This window comes from Elephas maximus, chromosome 13 (genome assembly GCF_024166365.1).
Source record: "Elephas maximus indicus isolate mEleMax1 chromosome 13, mEleMax1 primary haplotype, whole genome shotgun sequence".
Taxonomy (NCBI): Eukaryota; Metazoa; Chordata; class Mammalia; order Proboscidea; family Elephantidae; genus Elephas; species Elephas maximus.
In genome coordinates this window covers 52,435,461-52,457,786 of record NC_064831.1, presented here as the reverse complement: position 1 = coordinate 52,457,786, position 22,326 = coordinate 52,435,461, and the positions used below count along the sequence as shown (strand labels likewise).

The following is a 22,326-nucleotide window of genomic DNA, read 5'->3' as shown; positions in this document are numbered from 1 at the left end:
GTTTCAGCGTATTAACCGTGCGCCGTAGGGTTTCCAATGGCTGTAATCTTTCAGAAGTCGATTGCCAGGACCTTCTTCGGAAGCGCCTACGGGTGGATTCAAACTGCCAACATTTTGGTCAGTAGCTGAATTCTTAACCGTTTGCACCACTCAGAGACTCTTTGTAATAGGCCCCCCAAACTCCTCTCTGGTTGTGTAAGGTCAGCTCCTGTCCTCAAAGAACTCACAGTCTAGTAGGAGAGAAAAACCCAAAATTCCAAAGCAGTGTACCAAATGCAACAATGACGGTACAAAGAGTATGGAGGGAGTGAGTCGGGCAGCTAGGTAAAGGTTCCGGAAGAGGGTGATGTCTGGGCTGAATTATGGAGAATAAATGAGACTTCCTGCAGGGAGAAAAAGCAAAAAAAAAAAAAAAAAGGGGGGGGCATTTCAGGTAACAGGAAGCATCACCTGCAAAGCCAAATAAACAGGAAATTGATAGTTCCAGGTTCTGCCATTAACTAGCTGTTTTTAACCTTTACGGAGTTTCCACAGGGCTGCCAAGAGGTTCCGGTTTGCATTTTCAACAAGTTCCCAGGAAGTTATGCCTAAGAATCAGGTGGGGGACCTTGTTAAAACATAGATTCTGATTCAGTATATCTGGGGTGGAAAAGAACATTCTCAGCGGGGAATGTGTTAGAAATGCAAGAAGGAACCCTTCGAAGCCCTGAATTTCTTCAAGTCCTCTGGGCCTCCAGTTTACTCATCTTGGAAAATGAAGGTTGAAAAGTGAAAAGAAGAGCTTCTGGATCCCTAAGCAACCCGGCATCTCCACGCTGGAGCAAAAGCCAGTGTCAGTGGAAAAATCAAGCGTCATTTGTAGGGCACAAGCGAGAGGCCTCAACTTCTGTGAAAGGATGACGGGCAGAGCCTGCAGCCATTCAGAAATTTCTGTTACATATTCAGTCACCCACTTCAATACTTAGGCCCCGTGCTCTTCAAGGAGGCCGCCGTCCAGCAGAGGGAGACAGACGCGCAAGAAAGTAGGACCTCGGAACCATGACAACCACGTGGCGGTTTGCTGTGGGTGCGTGGGAGCAGGAAAACTGAAGGCCCTGGGGCGTGCAGGTCGCAGGCAGGGTGACAGGATTTAACTCCTAGTCAGAGGAACTTCCTGTTTCCTCCGTGCTTCTCCTCTGACAGGCAGCAAACACGTTCGGCTGCCAGTTCTTTGGCAGGGCGACGGGGCGCCTTCGTTTCACCAGCCCCTTCCCCAGGCCTGTGGACGGGGCTCCCAGGGTAGAACCGAGGGTGGCTGTGGGCGACAGCTTCGCTCAGCCTTGAGCTCCAGCCGCAGGTCCCCGGCGTCGTCAGGAGGGGGTGGCCGGGAAGGCAGGCTGCCCAGTGCCACCAGGTGTTGGGCTCCGGGCCAGCTGGGCGGGGCTCAGGCTAAGGGTATAAGAGGCGCGTCTCTGTCCCGGGCGCAGTGCTGAAGCCGGCGCCCCAACCCAGACCGGGAGGTGAAGGCCACTGAGCCTGATTGAGTCCTTAAGCGACCCGAAGAAGAGGAAGAGGTCTGATTTCTATTCGTTAATTTTTTTAAGTCTCTATTTTTTTTTTTTTTTTTATGAGCGGGAGGCGGAGCGGGTTTGTGGGTGAGCGAGAGCTCGGCTCGGCCGGCCCAGAGGTCTGGGCTCTTCTGTAGCCAGAGGGTCAGGGGAAGGGTCCGCGGCGCCCAAGGCTGTCCGACAGCTCGGGTGCCCAGAACTCAGCAGCCTCTCTCCCCCGCAGGAGCCCTTCTTCCCGCCACTGCCAGCCCCAGCCTCGGAGGATGCGGCTCCTCGGGAAGTTCCGCGCCTCGGCCGCGGGCAGCGCGGCTCCGGAGCCGGCCTTCAACAACGTGCTCACCCCGGACCGCATCCCCGAATTCTGCATTCCGCCGCGGCTGCCCGCGCCCTGCGCGCCCGAGTCGCCGCCCGCCGCCGCCGCCCTGCCCCGGCGCTGCGCCGCGGAGCCGGACCTGTGGCCCCGCGGGGCGGACCAGGGCGCCGGCCGCACCGACTGGGACCCGCGCTCGCAGGCCGCGCTCTCCCTGCCGCACCTGCCCCGCGCGCGCACGGCCTACGGCTTCTGCGCGCTGCTCGAGAGCCCGCACACCCGCCGCAAGGAGTCGCTCTTCCTCGGGGGCCCCGGCGCCTCCGCGCTCCTGCCCCGGCTCCGGGCGCACACCTACGCCGGCGGCGGGGACGGCCCTCGCGCGCCCCCGGGCCGCCCGCGCGCCCCGAGCCGCGCCCCCGCCGCCCCCGGCCGTCCCCGCCCGCTCTGGGACACGCTCGTTTCCCGGCCCCGCGGCCACCGCCTTCTGCGCGCCCCCGACGGGCTGTTGAGGCGCGCGCTGCGGGCAGGGAGGAGGGGCGGCCTGGCCCGCGCCCGCTCGGTTTCCAGCGGTGACGAGGACCAGGAGGCCCCCGCCCAGGACCCACCCGCATCCCCGCCGCCGCGGCCCGAGCGCCTGCAGGCCGAGGGCACCGTGACTCTGAGCCGCGCCGGCGGAGCCCTGCGCCTGGCCGCCGAGTACTGCCCGGGCAGTGGGCACCTCCGCGTCCGGCTGCTGCGCGCCGAGGGCCCGGCCGGGGGCGCCGCCGAGCCCTGCGCCGTCGGCTGCCGGCTTAGCTTCGTCCTGCAGCCGCAGGGCCAGAAGCGCAGGGAGCGCAGCGCCGTGGTCCGCCGCAGCCGCAACCCCGCCTTCGACCAGGACTTCTGCTTCGACGGGCTCACGGAGGACGAGGTGCGCCGCCTGGCCGTGCGCGTCAAGGCCGGGAGCAAGGGCCGCGGACTGGAGCGGGGCCGCCTGCTGGGCCAGGGCGAGCTGCTGCTGGGCTCCCTCCTGCTCCTCTGAGGGCCCCATGCCCCGGGCCCTCCCCTCGGGGCGCTTTCTGCCCGCTGGAGAACTCTTGGACATTGACAGCTATTTGGTACAAAAATAAATGTTATTTATTCGTTTTCTAGTCATGATCTTGTTTTATTGACGTTTTCGTTCTTAGGTGTCTGCCTTTGCCATCCTTTAATGATAAGGAAGATTAAAAATAACAAACCCCTCCTCTACTCACTGCCCCCAATCCCGTTCTCCAAGCCGTTTTTACATTCAAAGGAAAACAAGACAAGTTGGCTTGGAGATGGAAAGGAAAGGAAGAGAGTACCCTCATCTATCTTTCCCTCCCTTCGTCATTTATATCAATACTGAAGAGTTTATAGATTTAAAATTTTTTATAAAAAGCGAAAGTTATTCAGAATCATGCCCAGTGCTAGGACTCCTATGTACAGCTTTCCATATAGTGATGTGGTATGGTGTCATATCCTTGCCTACATAGGCACACACACAGTATGTATACCTATGTATGAAGACATATGATGTGAGTGTATATACTTCGTTGTCATAGCAAAGTGAGAGACCCTCTTGTATTATGAAGATACCTTGGGAGGAAGTCTTGTTAGTGCATTGGGCTGCTAACCAAGAGGTCGGCAGTTCGAATCCACCAGCTGCTCCTTGGAAACCCTAGAGGGCAGTTCTACCCTGTCCTATAGGGTTGCTAGATGTCAGCATTGACTAGACGGCAGCGGATTTAGCTTTCAATTTGGTAGGAAAAGATTCCTTTTGCATTAAGAAGGTACATGATTCTCTTGAAAGCCAAGTCTTCAAAAATTGCTGATGAAACAAGCCGGAAGGTCTTCCAGTGGGTTGTCCCATAAGGAACAGATGTTCCCAGTGTTTCTTCCTTCCAGAGAAGAAGCCCTGGGACATCTTGCTATTTCAAAATAGAAATCTGTCCCGCCTCTGTGAACGACCTGATTGGGGGGGGGGCGGGTAGGGGGAAGCGTCATTTCTACCTGGCTATGTAAAAAAAAAAAAAATGTATTTAAGTTACATAGTAATTAAGGGCTTTCTTTGTAGTAGAATTTCCCAGGTGAATTGAAAAGTAGATTATTGGTTTCTTGAACACTGGGTTCTAGGTGAGTGTTTCTTAACCCAACTTGTTTCATTTGGACTTTAGTCCACTGGAAACTGATTATACCTGACAGTGTTTTGCTCTTTACTATAGCCATCTATGGTGCAGTGGAAAGCACAAGGAAGCCAAAGACAGATGGAGGGTCCAATCTTCCTTCTGCCGCTTGCCACTGTCTGAACTGGGGCAAATTAGTTCATCTCCCTGAGCCTCATTTCCTTCATCAGGGAAATGGAAGTATTAATACCTACTTTATAGGGTTTTTGTGATGATATGCCTAATATCCCAATAACTTTTAATACATACGAAATGTGGTAACACACCTGAAAAGTCTTGAATTATATTTATGAATAGGGGCCAAATAATGTTGTAGAAAATGAACTCCTTCACGTCTCCTTTCTTTCCACTTGTTTCTGCCTGGTCCTGGAGTGGAGTCTGTTGAAATAGATGGCTTCATGGGACTGAGGATTTAAGGAGGTCGGGAGTAGGAATGCAGAATCCTTCAGGATCTCCACGCAAGCAATAGTTTGGCACTCATTCTGCGTCAGAAACTCTTCAGCTTGTTATTATCAAAATGAGGTTCTGGGTGAGGATTTGGCCAGATTAAATGAATACAAATCCTGGGTTTTAGATACAATTTCAAAATGGACAAATTAGCTGTTAGAGAGCATCCAATCAAACTAGTTTTGAACTTGAGAAAACACCAGACAGGTGATTGCCCAAAGACATATAGCTAGAGACTGGCCGAGCTCATGCAAGAACCCAGTTCTCCTAAATTTGTTCACTCACTCAACAAATATTTGCTGATCCCTCACTTGAAGGCATAGTATTGAGCTTAGAGAATGCAACTATAAACAATACAGACAAAGATCCTGTTCTCATAGAACTTATTTTTAGAGTAGTCATACAATAACCAAGTTGTTACAGATTACGATAACTACAATGAAGAGAATAAACTACTGAGACTATTGAGACTACCTGGGCTGGGGAAGTGGCAGGGGGATGCTCTCAGGGACAGCGTGGTCAGGGAAGGTCTTCCTGAGACCTGAAGAAAGAATCACCCACAAGAGGAACTTAATTTATCAAAATAATCCCTTAATACATCCAAAATGGAATTTTGGATTTTCCCTCCTCAAATCTTCTCCTTCTCTAGTCTTCCTGGTGTCAACAAATGGCACCACCATCCCTTCTGTCATTCAAAGCAAAAACTTGGTATCATCCTTGACTCCTCTCTCTCACACTCCACTTTAAACCAAAAAAAACCAAACCTGTCTGTTGCTGTCTAGTGGATTCTGACTCATATACTCCACTTTACATGGATATAAATGCCACCTCTTCAGAGTTCATCCCTGGCCACCGTATCTAAAAATAGCACCATTGTCATTATCTACTTACACTGCCTTATTTTTCTTTATAGCATTTTTATTGCTACCTGACATCATATTATATCTGGATATTCCCATCTACATTCAAATATGTGTTGGATTCTTTCATATTAAAACAAAACACACCTCTTTTTACTCCACATTCTCTTCCAGCTACAGCTCTTTTTTCTTCTCTACTTTTATCAAACTTTCTTACTTTCTTGTTATCTCCTTCTAGTGTGACTTCTGCCATCACTATACTTATAGGACTGCTCTTGTCAAGGTCATTACTGACTTCTGTCTTGGCAAGTCAGATAGAAATAGCAAGTGTAAAAAGTAAGGCAGTGTAAGTAGATTAAAAAAAAAAGTTTTTTACTTTTTAAGTAGATAATGACAGTGGTTTTTGTTGTTGTCGTTATTGCTGTTTATTTCCTCTTCCCCTAGAAAGCATGCTTTATAAAGGCAAGGGCTTCGTCCATTTATTGCTGTATTTCCAGTGCTTAGAACAGTGTCTGGCATATAGTGGATACTCAATAAATACTGATTGAGTATTGCAAGAACATTGCCTGAATTGAGTATTAAATGAATATAAGAAGAGATTGAATAAATAGAGAAAGGTAGCAGGCCTAGGACCAAGGCTTGAGACTGTTCAACATTTAAAACTTCAATGGAGGAAGAGAAGCCAGTGTGTAGGAGAAAGAGAAGCAGCAGCCAATGATGTAGAGGAAAGACTAGGTAGAGTGTGGAGTCATGGAAGCCAAGATAGAAAAATGTTCCAAGAAAGAAGAGAAGTTTAATCAACTTAAATCCTGCTGGGAGGTCAAGAAAAATGAGAACAGAGACATGTCTATTGGAAACGGCAAGATGGAAGTCAGTGGTGACCTTGACAAGAGCAGTCCTATGAGTGTAGTGATGGCAGAAGTCACACTAGAAGGGGATAACGAGGGGATGGCGAGAAAGTCCACACTGAAATGTTAAATAAAAGTAGAGGAGAGAAAACGGGCTATACCTGGAAAAGACTGTGGAGTCAAAGGAGGTTTCTTTTGTTTTAATATGAAAGAATCCAACACATTTGAATGCAGATGGGAATATCCAGAAAAGCAGGAAATATTGCTAGTGAAGAGAAAGGGAGCCAGCAATAACTTTTGAAGCAGTCCTTGGAAAACCAAGAGGAGGTCCAGGACAAAAGGGGTATTATAGATTGAATTGTGTCCCCCCAAAATATGTGTCAACTTGGCAAGGCCATGATTCTCAATATTATGTAGTTGTCCTCCACGGTGTGATCTGAAGTAATTATTCACCATTTTGTGATCTCATGTAATTATCCTATGTGTTGTAAATCCTAAGGCTGCTAATTAAAGAGTAGGCAGTTTGAATCCACCAGCTGTTCCTCGGAAACCCTATGGGACAGTTCTACTCTGTCCTGTAAGGTCACTACGAGTCAGAATCGACTCGATGGCACACAACAACAATAACAACATGATGTTAATGAGGCAGGATACAATCTACAGAAGCAGAGCACATCCTTTGGACCTGAGGTCCCTGCACTGAGAAGCTCCTAGACCCAGGGGAAGACTGATGACAAGGACCTTTCTCCAGAGCCAACACAGAGAGAAACTTTCCCCTAGAGCTGGTGCCTTGAATTTGGACTTCCAGCCTCCTAAACTGTGAGAGATAAATTTCTGTTTGTTAAAGCCATCCACGTGTGATATTTCTGCTATAGCAGCACCAGATAAATAAGGCAAGTAGGTAGAGGCAGTATGCAAGAACCCATGTTTTTTCCATAGCTCTGCCGGCCATCCGCAGCATCATTTCATCCTAAGGCGGGTCACACTTACAGTCCTCGGACGATGTCTAGTAGCAACCGGTATGACCACATGACTTCTCATTGGTGTCCAGGCTGGAGAGAATGTCTTGCTTCTAAAAGCATTCCCAAAAGACTGAGGAAGAACCTTCCCAGAAGGCCCCTGTAAACTATACGTCGTATTGGCCCCAACTGGTTCGCATTCCCAATCATGAAACAATCCCTGCAGAGGGAAGGGTGTTATCCATAGAATTGTTGGTCCTATTTCTGTAGCTGGGGATGAGGTCGGCCTCTGCTGAGACAAATGCCTCTTCCTGGTAGGAAATAAGAAAGGGAAAGTAAAGTGTAGTATTAGTAAAGAGTGGGACATCTGAGGTCAGAAAGAACTAGATTCAAACCCAGGCTCTGCTAATCAACTAGCTGCATGACCTACGAACCTCTGTGAACCTCAGTTTGATCTTTTCTAAAATATTAAGTGTAAAGATGGGGAAGGGTAAACGAGATAGTTGCATTTCGTAACAGTGAGATTCGCGTGAACAGGGGTAGGCACCCCTTTGTTTTCAACGCCTCCTATTTAGCTCAGGCTGATGGCATAATTTTGCAAAATGGCTTTCATCCACATCTGTGGTTCTAGTCTTAAGTCTGTACAAAGGTCAGTCTGCTGGGGACATGTCTGGGTGGCTGCACTAAATGACACAAACACAAAGAATTGCATCTTTCCATCCCACTGGTTGTACACTTCAGACTCCATCTGCTGTGTTTCAGAGAGAAGGACAACAGCTCAGCTCAGGTGTGCTTCTAAAATCCAGCCAGAACTACAAGGAAGTGCATGAGTACATCCTATCAAGGCCTTGATGAGGTATCTTACTGTTACAAGATGCCAAAAAAGCCAGGTGTTGACCTAAATATAGCAAAAAATAAGATTTATTTTGCAATTTGGCAGCAGATCCTAATTTAGCAAAGAGCCAACGTCTCCTGCCTCTGTCTGTCTGTCTGCAAGGAGATGGAGACTGATTTATCAGGACTGTCCATGCATCACTCTGGATTTCCCTCTCTTCCTCCTCTTCCTCCTCCTCACCTGGGCAAGAACCACCGCATCTTCCTCCTCCACTTAGTCTGCTCTGGACTGCCCTCCTAGCCATTATCATTTAAAAAAATGTTTACATGATTTCAGGCTTACAGAACTCTTGCAAAAATACTACATTATCCAGGGACTCCTTTATCCTTATTGCAACCTATTATTATGGTCACTTTGCTGATGAAGAAGCTGAAGGACGGAGTACAAGTAACTTGCCCAAGGTCATATGATTAGTAAGGAGTAGAGCTTGGACTTGAACCCAGGCAGGCTGACCCTAGAAGTCCAACTCTTCACATTATTTCCTCCCTGTAGAAGACTTCAGACGTGAGGGCTGGGGTAGCCGATGTAGTCGGGGCAGATGGGATTGGGAAATTAAGGGGCAGAGGGTGACAGAGGGGAGAGAATATTAGAAATAAACTTTACCCAGCTCACAATTTCTTTTCCAGGCACTACCTTGAAAATGTAAAACCTGCACAGATCAAGGCTTAGAGAGAGTTTCCTAAGGCACCTTACTCTGAGGTATTAATGCTAATAACTGCAACCCAGGAATCAAATGTATCTGTCGATGTTCCAGAAATGTTTTTGTGAAGACAGGTATTATAAGGACAATGTCAAAAAATAAGTGGATATGTTCTTTTCAAAGGTACAAGTAAAAATAATCAGTGAAACAACTAACTTGAGACAAAAGCAGAAGATAACATTGAAAGGTGTGAATGGAACATCTGATGAGGTTCCGTGTAGATCACATGACAGGAAACTTCAACTAGCTTAATCAGTTCTCTTCTTTGTGTTTCCATTCCCCATAATTTGGTCATGGTCACAATGACATTTTTGTTCTAATCATCAGAAAGCCAAAAAGGAGATTAGGTGAGGAGGAGAGGGTGGTAACCAGGAGTGGAGGTTTATTGACCTACTCTGCACCATCCCACAAAGTTCCTTAGCCTGGACTTCGCTTTCCTTTTTTAACAGGCCACTGCTGGGCTCCTCTTGGAAAGAAAAGAGAATGCTTATGGAACATTCCACCTCCACTGTTGCTGCGGCATCAGTTCCAACTCATGGTGATCCCATGTGTGTCAGTAGAACTGTGCTCCACAAAGTTTTACATGGCTGATTTTTCAGAAGCAGGTCAGTAGGTCTTTCTTCCAAGGTACATCTGGGTAGACTCCAACCTCCAACCTTTCAGTTTGCACCACCCAGGGACGCCTATGGAACACTACAGAATGTTTATGGAGTGTTTACTTTGTGCTGCCTTCAAGAAACTTACAATCTCAGGGAGGAGAGAGACGTGTCTACAAGGCAAGTCGGTGAAAGGTATCCAGCAGAAGCAGATGCAAAGATGAAGGGCTGATTAGATCTGACTTTCAAGACTCTCTCAAGAGGAAGGGCTCATCCTGCCGCTCTTGCTTACAGTCTTCTTTCCCCCTCCCCACTCTCTGAGTGGAAACAGTGCCTGGGGCCCACCCTAAGGGGGTTTAACTCAGCTCACAGAAGCTTTCCTTCTGCACACTTTGAGGGCACTGTGTGGGAAGAAGATCCAGGTGGAGTGTTTGATTTTCATAGAGGTCGTACCAGGTGGTCTGGGTTTGCTCAGGACTTGAGGAGGCCTGGACTGATGGAAAGGCCTGGAGTAACCTGCATTGCCTGGAAGGCTGGGTCCTGGGCCAAGACTGGGAATGCAAAGAAAGAGGGTTTCACTGCTGGAAGGCTGGCTTACTGAGGGCTGGAGAGAGCAAGTTCAGTCTTTGGGGTAGGGAAGGGGGAAGACAGGGATTGGGGACAGAGTCCTAGTACTGGATTTGGACCCACAGAGCAGTTGCATTGAATCTGCTTGCCTATCTCCTCCCTTGTTTTCTCAAGATCTGTTCCCTGAAGCTTACGTGGGAGCTGAACACTCGTAAAATGGATTTGATGTTTACACCTTTATACATTACACTTTCTGAGATGTTTTATCATTCTGTTTGGTTCTCAACTGCCAGTGTTCCCACAAACTTTAGCTTTAACTAGCTTTCTCTATTTTTTCCTCCACTCCCCAAGCCAAATTTTTGCTTAATTCTTCCAATGGACACTTAAAAAAAACACTTACACACTCTTAAATGTAAAGAGCAAGATTTATTGCTTAAGGGAACACTCCAAGAATCTCCACTTCTAATTTTACTTTTACTCTTATGGGTTTCTAATAGGGAGGCAGAGTGATGTGAGATCACCTGGGTTCCACTAAGTCTCATCCACTTAATACCCACGTGACCACAGATAATTTATTTAAATTCTCTCGGCCTCAGTTTTTTCCTCTGTAAAGTAGGGCTACTAATACCAACAATACCCACCTTACTTATGGTTTCACTAAGAATTAGAGATAATACATGAAAAGACCCTGATAGTGTCTGACACATAAAAAAATCCAACAAAACCAAACCCATTGCCATTAAATCCGACTCCTAGTGACTCTATAGGCCAGAGTAGAACCACCCCATAGGCTCCTCTGACATATGGGAAGCATTCAGTAATGGACAGCTACTCTTACTGTCTTAAAAGAGGTCATTTCTGTACTTTTTAAGGAACTCTGATGGTGTAGTGGTTAAGTGCTTGGCAGTTTGAACCCATCAGCTGTTCTGTGGGAAAAAGATGTGGCAGTCTGCTTTTGTAAAGATTACACCCTTGGAAACCCTATGGGGCAGTTCGACTCTGTCCTGTAGGGTCACGATGAGTTGGAATCCACTCAACAGCAACAGGTTTGGTTTTCTGTACCTTTTAGTACCCTGGAAAGTAACCTACCACTCAATCCTGGTAATCTGTAACTTTTATTTTGTGAGAATTGGCTCAGAACTTAGCTTTCAGGCATATCCTGTTTTGGGGGAGTAGATAAATATTTCATGAGTCATTTGGTTATAAGAATCAAAATAAGCTCAGTTTTCATTATGAAATGAGATCTAGTTTATTGTTTGTCTTGATGCATCAGAGGCTAATTTCCATGAGATTGGGATCTGTCTTACCTATTCCTGTTCCCCAGTACCCAGAACAGCACCTGGCACATAGTCAGCACTCAATGAATATTCGTTGATGAATAATTGCAAGGTCCAGTTATTTTCAGTAAACGCTGATTAAGGAGGCAAGGAAACAAGGATCCATGTCTATGTATTTATGTTATTGCTGTTCTTAGGCGCCGCTGAGTTGGTTTTGACTCATAGTGACCCACTGTGACAGAGTCTGCCCCAGGATTTTCTAGGCTGTACTCTTAACAAGATCAGATTGCCAGGTCCTTCTCCTGAGTTGCTGCTGGGTGGGTTTGAGCTGCCAACCTTTTGGTTAGCAGCCGAGCGTGTAACTGTTGCCCTACAAGGGCTCCTTCCCTGTGTCTTTAGATTCTTTCTTTTGATAGCTCTGCCTGCACTGGTTGTCACTGTAAGTGTAAGTAGATGAAGGCCGCATCTTGGAGCCTGGGTGAGAGGACAGCAATGGCTGAGGTGTGATGTGCCCCAGGATGCGGGAGAAAGCTTCACAGATCTCTCCGTGGTACCCCCAGGGGGGCCTAGAAGTGGCTGAGAATGAGCTGGCCCACCCAGAAGGACCTGGTGTGGGAACCAGGAAGAACCAGAGTGAGTGGGCCCAGGGACCAGAGGCTCAGGCAGGGCATGGACATCAACATTAGTGCCCGGCCATAAGGACAGGGACCAGATGCGGACTGCAATGCCACTGCACAGCAGAGCTAGCCACCCCGACAATGGCTGTGGTCCAGACACATCCCCCAGAAGAATGTGGGTGAAAGATAGAAAGAGGTGGAAATCTTGATCTGACGAAGTTCTAACCCTGAATTCACCACATTTCAATACGGAATTACTGAGTTACTTTAGACTCACACACACACACACACACACACACACACACACACACCTTCCAGACAAAAAGCTTTTATGATATCCAAAGTCAAGTGTTTAAAATTTTGAAAATACATTGGTAACAAAACAAAACAAACAAAATATTAAAGCACGTGCTCTCTAAAAATCCTTGGGAAATGGTTTGGCAAACAAAATATTAAAGCATATGCTCTCTAAAAATCCTTGGGAATTGGTTTGGTCTGGCAGGTGTCAAGGTCACAGTTAATTTGATAACTAATTATTTATCAGAAATGCAACTGCTTGTGGAAATTAGAACCGGGTTGAACTTTGGTCTGAGCTGGCAGTTTCTGGTGAAGCGGGTGGCCGTGGTGGAAACCCGGGGTTGGGTTACACAGGCCAGGGTCTGGCTTTGTTTTCAGTGGGTGTTATGACTTTGAGGGTAATGACACACAGCTGCTGCAAGCAGGTTCATGGCACTCATGTGGGCCCCATGAAGAGCACCTCGGGACCCAATGGCTGCTGTTTCTTATGGTGTTGATTGTCTGCGGTTTTCCAACAGCTCCACAAAATGCATTGTTCAGGTGCCAACTGGGAACCTGGGTTGGGGGACACGGAGAAGATCAGGAGGGCAAGTGGCTAGCATGAACAAGAGGCTGGAGGAGGGGGAAACCTCTGGGCCTTAAAGAGGGGTAGGCAAGAAATAAAGAAAACAAAAATTCTCACAGCTGGACCAATAAGCAACATCATGATAAATGGAAAAGATTAAAGTTATCAAGGATTTCATTTTACTTGGCTCCACAATCAACACCATGGAAGCAGCAGTCAAGAAATCAAATGACACATTGCATTGGGAAAATCTGCTGCAAAAGACCTCTTTAAAGTGTTGAAAAGCAAAGATGTCACTTTGAGAACTAAGGCCCACCTCACCCAAGGTGTGTATTTTAAACCTCCTCATATGCATGAGGAAGACCAGAGAAGAATTGACGCCTTTGAATTATGGTGTTGGCGAAGAATATTGAATATACCATGGACTTCCAGAAGAACAAACATATCTGTCTTGGAAGAAGTATAGCAGAATGCTCCTTAGAAGCAGAGATGGCAAGACTTCACCTCACATACTTTGGACATGTCATCAGGAGAGATCAGTCTTTGGAGAAGGACATCATGCTTGGTAGAGGGTCAGTGGAAAACAGGAAGATCCTCAAAGAGATGGATTGACACAGTGGCTGCAACAATAGGCTGAAGCATAACAACGATTTTGAGGATGGTGCAGGAACGGGTAGTGTTTAGTTTTGTTGTACATAGGGTCGCTATGAGTTGGAACTGACTCAACGGCATCTACCAACAACACAACAAGACCTAAGAAAGAATTGAGGTGCTTCACAAGGCAACTGGCGCACACCAGCAGTAACCCAGTTATCAGACCTGGGCTAAAGTAGCTAGGAAGAGATGATGCTGAACCCCACAGTGAATGGCTGATCTGGTTAAATCTTTTTGCATCTGATCAAGATTGGGCCTGGGAATTGGAAGCAAGAGTGGCTCTGCTGGTGTAGGTTCTGCAGGCGTGACCAGGAAAAAGGCTGGCTCAGAGAGTCTACACCCAGCGTCTGCTGCCTTGAATAGCAATGCAAATTTTCACATGCCTCTGAGTTCCTATCAACCTAACCAGGCTGTGGAGGCCAGGGACCACGTTGCATTCTTTCTGTCTTTTTGTTGATGCTCAATAAATGTATACTATGGATTGATTGATCTTGGTTCCCTCAAGTAACAAAGGCTATTGAAAAATCAACTTCTGTAGTTTGCGGTATGAAAAGGAGTTATTGTCCAGGTTTCCCGTGTGACACATGGCAAGAGAGTAATCATGGAGCTGGAAGCAGGTCGCATGAAGCCTCACTGGGGAGGGGGCGTATGTGGGGGATGGAGGCTTGCGGTCAAGTCAGGGACCATGAGGAACACTTTGGGACGTTTTTGCTCCTCTCTGCCACAGACTCCTGTGAGCTTAGAGTCCATGGAGGTTAGGATTGTGCTGATGGACCTCAAGGCTCTGCCCTACTTCTCAGGTATTTGCAAACCTGGCACATGTGTCTTTTATTTTAGGGTTTTCTCACCAAATGTTCCACGTCCTCTGTCCTCCAGAAACCCCATGCTCTAGGACCCTCTTCCACCTGAACTCCTGAATCCCAGCAGTTTGAGGGCTTAGAACAGGGTCCGGGTCTCCCTTTTGTATACCCATGGTTGTTATTGTAAGGGAGGTCTGGACCATGGCTTGGTGTGATTCAGAGATAATGCAAGAGGAGTAGAGATTCTCCATTCAGGCCCAGGAAGGCCAAAGAACTTGGTGTTGGCCTCCCCTCTGAAGCCGTGTAGGAGTTCCAGTGCATGGGGAGAAGGAGGAGAGGAGCTGATAGATGCCAGGGAGCTGGTGACAGAGGAATCAGCAAACAGGTGTGGATCCTAGAGAGAGCCCAAAGTCAGACCAGAATCAGGGTGGGAGTCTGAAAAGAGGCTGGAGCTGGTCAGGTGGGTTGGCTCAATTAGAAGACACAAGGTCCAGAGAGACACTGATTTGAGAGAATTGTGGTTCATAAATTCTGAAGTAGTTATGTCCTTGGAAGGTGGAAGGAGAACATAAGAAAGTCCCAGTGGAGAATCTGAAGAAGTAGTTCAGATTCACACCCGCATATATTCCTTTGCTATTTGTAGTGTCCATATTACTACAGGGAATAGTATCTATCTATGCCCTTTATGGAGCCCTAGTTTTTTTTTTAGTGACATAGTGGTTAAGAGCTTGGCTGCAAACCAAAGGGTTGGCAGTTGAAATCCACCAGCTGCTCCTTGGAAACCTTATAGGGCAGTTTTTTTTGCCCTGTTCTATAGGGTTGCTATGAGTCAGAATCGACTTGATGGCAATGGGTTTGGTTTTTTGGTTATGCCCAATATGGTAATGTGGGAAGAGTCCTAATCAGGATTTGAGAAGCCTGGAGCTCTTCTGCTGGAGAGCCACTTAGCTCTCTGAGCCTCAGTCTACTTATCTGTAAAATAGGACACTAATAAGGCTCTCAGTGTACTTTTGAGAGTTGGATGAAATAACATACTTGAAGATATTTTTTAAGAAGCTCAAGGGCAAAAACCATTGTATACAAAAGAGGGATAATTATGTATTTCCCTAGCTATAGAAAGATGTGGATTTGCAGGGGTTGTTATGCACTGGGATCATGTACAAAAACACTGAAGTCCGAAATGTACTTCACAGGTTGCTTGGTTTTTATCTTTTGGGTCCTATAATATCAGGGGCCTATGAGGACAAGTTTAAAAGAGTAAGGGAAGGCATCAAGGAAATGGCTGATAGACTGGGAATAGAACTCGGCCTCCTGATAGGATATTTACATTTCCACTTACTGTTGACATTACGAACAAATATTAATGTAAGACTGGATATTAGCGGACGTGCTTTAGCAGAAAAAAGACTCACCTGGTCTTGATAACGGGCTACTTAAACCACGTTCCTCAAACAGCTATATATTTCTGCTTGCCCAGAGAAAAAACTTTCCTGTTGCTATTGGTTACTATTGGCTTATTGGAGAATTATCTTCATATTCTTATTACAATTCTCTCTCTTTTTAGTATTTATAAACAGTATCTTTATGTGATGTTTGAACTACAAATGTTTCAAGGAATTCTGATGAAACCATTGTACAATGGTGTTAATGGGACCGATGTGTTTCCAAGAGAGGATTTGTGATAATGGGAGAGAAACAAGTTTCAGAGGCTTTATCATAAATTGTAAAATGCTTAAGAGAGTGACAGGTGATGTTTACTAACTAAAATAAAAATAATTCCGAAACAGGTGCCTTAGGCTCAATGAGAAAAGCTTCTCACAGTGACGTTGGGGGAAGATCTGGTAAGAGCATATTGCTACCAGGGATTCTAGGACAATTAAGAATTAAGATAGCAACGGTGGGAATGATGCTTAGTAGAATAGCTTAAAAAATGGGATCAGAAGTTTCAGGGTCCCCAATTATCAATAGTTTGCCTATATTTGTACCATTTTGTCAGGAATAGCTTACTGGAAGTATTTAATTTGAAGACAATATCAACATTTCAGAAAGTTAAAAAACCAAGAGTAGACATCATTCACAGTTCCACCACCGTACCACAACAGTTAGAATTTTTCATATTTTCCTCCACCTTGACCTATTTGCTTCCTTTTTCAAAGTCACCATTGTTCATGCAATTTCACACATTTCTAGGTTGTTGCTGTCTTCATAAGTATAGTTTCTAATGGACATATTTTTCTTGCTTCCTTTCTTTAGTGGCTTCTCTTTATCCTACAAACATGTTCAAATTTCTTCATCTTTAAAAAAAATGCCTTCCTTGGCTCCTTGTTTTAAATAAATAGATTCAATACATATTGCCAAAGTTGGGGGTGGGGGTGGGGGAAAGCAAGCTTCAAGGGGGAAAATGTATGTGGGACGTTGCTTTCTCCTTAGAGGTAAGCCATCCTCTTTAATTAGAGCAAGCATTGATTTTTGAGACTCTCTAGTTAGGAAGGGAACCCTGGTGGCGCAGTGATTAAGACCTACAGCTGCTAGCCAAAAGGTTGGCAGTTTGAATCCATCAGGCGCTCCTTGGAACCTCTATGGGGCAGTTCTACTCTGTCCTACAGGGTTGCTATGAGTCGGAATCGACTGGATGGCAGTGGGGTTTTTTTTTTGTTTTGTTTTGTTAGGAAAGTTTGTAATTCCACAAACAGGAAAGCTTTTCTTCTCCTTTTAGTAATTATTTGGCAGCTCTCTCTTTCTCCTAGGAATTCTTATTTTCTCCATTTAATGAAAAATTGTTTCTGTGGTCTTCGCTGGGAGTCAGCACCGTGAAGTCACAGCCTTACCTTTCCAATACGGCATCTAGTAGGTGCCCATTTAGAGGGCCCAGGAGAGGCTTGATTCAAACCCCTCCAGACCTGGGCCTAGAGCTTAACCTTCGTGCTGTACTTGTGTCTCCTAATTCACTCCCCTGCTGTAGCCATTGGTCTGCCTAAACCCCTTTAGACCGCAGAATCAATCTCTACAAACGTCTGAGGCATCTTAATATTGTGTATTTTTTTCTGTATTACACTAAAACATAGACCAATTTTTCTTAAAACAAACCAACAAAAACGCAGACCTTAGCTAGGCCCCTCCATCCTTGCAGTCAATTACTAGCAATGCCCTCACCCTTCCCAGCTGGTCCCCTGGGGCAGAGTCACAGGCAGAACCAGGCAAGCTCTCTACTGGCCCTCCAAACCCACTGCCATAGAGTCATTCCGACTCACGGCAACCCTGGAGGACAGAGGAGAACTGCCCCATAGGGCTTCCAAGGCTGTAAATCTGTACCAAAGCAGACTGCCACTGCTGGTGGGTTTGAACTGCTGATCTTTTAGATAGTGGATTAGTGCTTACTTAACCACTGTGCCCCCAGGGCTGTTTACAGGCTCTCAGCCCTCTGCAAATACCAATGCATCATTTCACCTTAGGGAATGCTGTTACTCCCTAACAGTTGGAGCCCACCCTGCTGCACCAGGCTGCTTCTGCCAGCCCTTCCTCTTTAGATGTCTCCCCTACTTACGAAGCCCTTGGGGTCAGCCTCTTTCCCCTCACTAGGCTTGAGGGGCAAGAAAACACCCTCCCCACACACTCCCTGCCTCTTTAGGGTAGGGCTGGGACTCAGCACTCTGGCAGGTCACCAAAGACGTTCACAATTTCCAAGTTCCCTAGGGCTCTCCAGCTTAAAATCTTTATGTTTGCAGGTGGTAAGAGGTTTTCAGCTACCTCCTTTGGACACAAAACTGACACTTTACACAGCCGTCGTTGTAAGCAATGTGTGCATTATATTTCACAACCAGGGAAGAGAAAGAAAACAAAACAGACCCAACCAGGTTGTGCTGGGAGATAAACCAAAATAATAAGCTCATTTTGTCTGCTTCTGGTCCTCCAAATAAACGAAGCCTTGAACTTCTCCACTAAAGCTAAGTTTCCAGCCTCTGTAATCCTTCCCTTCCCGTGGGAGTGGTGGCAGGGGTGTGTCTGTGGGGGGGTGGGGGGTGGGTAGGTGAAAGGATAGGCGGGATGTGAAAGGTGGGGGTGGCAGGGTCATTTAATTTTTACCTGACTCCTTAACAAAAACTATACTCCTGATTTTTGAAATGCTGATATCTGACGATATGCTATGACTTTTGTGAATATGATAATCAGGTGAGAAAATTCTATTTTTTCCTACCATGCCACGCTATTGTAATATTGAAGAGTTTTTTTCCCTTTAAATGATTATCGCAATTTTTTTTTTTGAGAGTCAGTCTTTTTGAAGGCAGACTCCTTTGAACTGCTTTGCAAGTAAACATCTCTTCTATCCTAAATGCTTGTGTGTCTGAACGTTTTCTTAAATCCTGCAAGAGACGGTTTGTATTTCACTTTGGAAACAGAGGGGCATGGACGGGCATCTGTTGTCTTACAGGCTTGGTCAAAACTCACTCCATCTTTAGAGTCCTTCTCCACGAATAAGGTACAAAACTCTAGTTAGCATTAAGCTGGGCTTTGAAGCCTGGTAAACCAAAACCAAGCCTGCTGACTTCAAGCTGATGCTGACTCATAGCATCTCCATGTGTGAGAGTAGAAGGGCTGCATAGGGTATTGGAAACAAGTCCATTTTCTCCCATACATTGGTACCCCCGCTGTTCTGGAGGTAATGTGCCTGGTTTTCCCTGCTCAGTCTAATTGGGTTTGGACTCTCATCGATCCTGGTACAATGGAAGGTGTCACCGATGCCTCCATTTCCCTTTGGTGACCCTTAGGGTGGATTAACCAGTAAGCAAGGTATGCTCGGGCTTACAGTAAGGAAGGTACCCCTGGGCTTAATTGTGTTTACTTACTAACCTGTAGTGCACAATTTCACATGGGTTGTGAAATTGTGCACCACAGGTTAGTAAGTAAACACAATTAAGCCCTTGGATACCTTGCTTATTGGGTAATCTGTCCCTGGTGACCTTGGAGAGGGAGGTTGTGGGAGGCAGTTGTTCCAGTGTCTCTAAGTTCTATATCCATACCATGTGTGCCTCCTGGGAAGAAATTTAATTCTGGGAAGAAAAGTAACTCAGCATTGATCTCATTTTACAAATGAGTTTTAGCTCAGTGATAACTATGAGATCTTGCAATAGCGCCAGGTGCAACTTGGGTTCCGGCCTCTGTAATTCCTTCTTCTTCTCCTTCCCATAGTGGAGGTCACTTGATTCCTATCAACAGCACCTGCCCACCCTTCCCCAGTTACTGGTCCAATCCAGGTGAAGGCAGGAGGTTTTCAACCAGCCTCATTCAGCCATGGGCTCAGCAGTGAGAGTCCTTACTAAGACATGATGGACCTCCATTCCTCTCCTGAGTCTGGTGCCCTCCCTGCTCCCATATGCACAGTTATTAGCACTGGGCTTTGCTCTTGGACTCATCTAGTAAACTACCCAGAACCCTGTACTCTTCAGGGGGCTTCACCCAGAACTTCAGGAGAGACATCTCTTGCCTGTCCCAGTTTGGGTCCCCATTTGTATTGGGGTTCCATCACTGATTATGATGCCCTTATGGTTTCCTGTGGTGGCCTCACTTCTCCTCCATTGCTGACATTGGCCTGGAGTCGTGCCAGATGGACGCCGCCACTGCTCACTGGATGGAACCTCAGTGAGAAGTCCTAATGTGCTTGGGTCCTGGGGTCTGGGGACATTTGCGTAAGCTGCTTATTGCAAGGGTCTCCGTGGTTCCTCATCTATCCAGCAACTAGCAGAGGTTTTTGTTTGTTTATTTGTTTATAAAGTGTCTTAGGCTGGGTTCTGTAGAGGAGCAAAACTGGTGAAACCAAAAAACCCAAACCTGTTGCTGTCGAGTCAATTCTGACTCATAGCGACCCTATAGGACAGCGTAGAGCTGCTGCAGAGGGCTTCCAAGAAGTGGCTGATGAATTTGAACTGCTGACCTCTTGGTTAGCAGCCAAGCTCTTAATCACTGCACCACCAGGGCCCTAAAACCAGTGAAACGTATATATAAATAATACATAGAAATTTATTTCAAGGATGGCTCATGCAACTTTGGAGGCTGGAAAGTCCCAAACTGCCAGGCTAGAGGCTTCACCTGACTCACATGGTTGCAGGAGCTAATGAATCCAGAATCTGCAGGTCAGAAGGCAAGCTCATGTCCCAAGAACTAGAGGTCAGAGGATGATGAGGCAAATGCAGGATGGACAGAGAAAGAATTTTGCCAGAACATCCATATATATCAGATGCAGGTCATACCCCACAAGGAAACTCACCTTTCAGCTGATTGGCTGCTTACATCAGATCACATCATGGAGGATGATTACATCAGATCTGCCAGACCGCTAAGAATCATGGCCTAGACAAGTTGACACATTGCTTTAACCATCACATATAGAAACCAAGGAAAAAGAGATGCGCTTCCAATCTATTAGAACAGGACTGGTTTCTGCTCCACTTTGCTGCCGATTAATTAATTTCTAAAATTCATGGTTTTGTTCCCCCCTCGCTTGCTGCTGCCACAACTTCAGTGAGGAGGGAGAGGACTCGCCAAGATACAAAGGGCAAAATAAAGGGATTAGAGAGCCTGCATGCCCTTGGGTTCTGTCTTCTCCCACTTGATGTTTGTCAGCATACATACGCATCTGCTCTGAGAGCTGTGGGCCCTAGAGGGCAGAACCCCTGGTGCCCCTTAGTGCCTTTACTGTCACGTGCAGTTAGAGGGGACCAGATAGAGTTATCACCAGGCCGGAGGGGCACCGTCCAGCCAGCCCTTCCTTCCTTTTCCAGGCCAGATGCTGTCACATCAAGGCCTTTTCAGCTTTACCCATTAGCTCTGCCATTTCCTGCTCACCCCAAGAGGCCTCCAGTTGAATCACCTGTCTCAATACTAGCTGCACATCTGAGTTTGGACTCTAGCCCCTCAGACCGAACCTGATGCATCTTGCTGTGTCACTGGTCTCCCTGCCCCATGCACCCCCATCCTCCTAGACCTGACCTGATGGGCTGGGAGTATATTAGCCACCAGGAGCATCCTGAACAAGGGCTAAAGTGGCAGTTTATCTGCCCTCCTGGTTCTCACTCGTTACTTTTGAAAACAAAACAAAGCATGTTTTAAAGAGCAGTGGTGTGTAAGGCACCACGCAGAGATGGATAAAGTATAGCCAGGTTCCCGAGGAGCTCACAGCTTGGTGAGGGGAACAGTCCTGTGAACAAGTAACTGCCATTCCGGGTGAGAAACTGCTCTCAAATTCATTCATAAAAACCGATGTCAGAAGACAGTCTCCTTCCCAGCAGAAGCATTACCTGGTGTCACGTACTGTGCCAGGCGTTTTACCTCATTCAACGTGACTTCTTAAAGGGAGATTGCTGTTGGGTGTCAACAAGTCAATTTTGACTCATAGTGACTCCACATGACAGCGTAGAGCTGCCCCATAGGGTTTCCTAGGCTGTAATCCTTATAGAAACAGATGGCCAAGTCTTTCTTCTGCGGAGCTGATATGTAGGTTTGAACTGCCAATCTTCTGGTTAGCAGCTGAGTACTTAACCATTGTGCCACCAAAAACCAAAGCCAAACCTGTTACCACGAGTCATTTCCAAGTCATAGCAAGTCTATAGGGCAGAGAAGAACTGCCCCATAGGGTTTCCAAGGAGCAACCAGTGGATTCGAACTGCCAACTTTTGGTTAACAGCTGTAGCTCTTAAACACTGTGCCATCAGGGCTTCTATAAAGTGGGGTAGCCCATGATAGTTACGTGTGAGTGTGTGCATGCTCACTCACACGGCCCTGAGGCTTCTCAGTCACCCCTCCTTTCCGTGATGCTGGCATGCGGACAACCCCACAGGATTTAGTCAAAAGGCCTGTTTCAGAGTCTGCTGGATGCTACTGGGAAAGCCATTTGAATTCTCTGAGGTTCGATTTCCTCATCTTTGCAACGAAGATAAGCTCCTGCCCCGCGGGTTGTTGTGATGATGACAAAGGTAATACGTATGAAAATAACTTGGAAAACTCTGAAGTGTTGGGCACCTGTGACTTACAGTGTCTTCATTCAAGGTTCTAAGGGTTTATTTAGAGTAGACCATAGGCCTGTGATTGGGAGGATGGGGCAGGACTGGGCAGTGTTTCCTTCTGCTGGACACGGGGTTGCTATGAGCCGGGACCGCCTGAACGGCACCTAACCACAGGCGGTAGACCTCTCGCGCTCCCAGGCCAGCCTT

General features: G+C 46.7%; 1 protein-coding gene across 1 annotated transcript; it reads left to right on the top strand.

The window, feature by feature from the left end:
• The first annotated feature begins 1,473 nt into the window (after window positions 1–1,473).
• LOC126087953 (C2 calcium-dependent domain-containing protein 4A-like) lies at window positions 1,474–2,952 on the top strand. Its single transcript, XM_049905887.1, has 2 exons — window positions 1,474–1,553; window positions 1,771–2,952. The coding sequence occupies exon 2, from the start codon at window positions 1,811–1,813 to the stop codon at window positions 2,876–2,878; it is 1,068 nt and encodes a 355-aa protein (XP_049761844.1). The 5' UTR covers window positions 1,474–1,553; window positions 1,771–1,810; the 3' UTR covers window positions 2,879–2,952.
• Window positions 2,953–22,326: the final 19,374 nt, after the last annotated feature.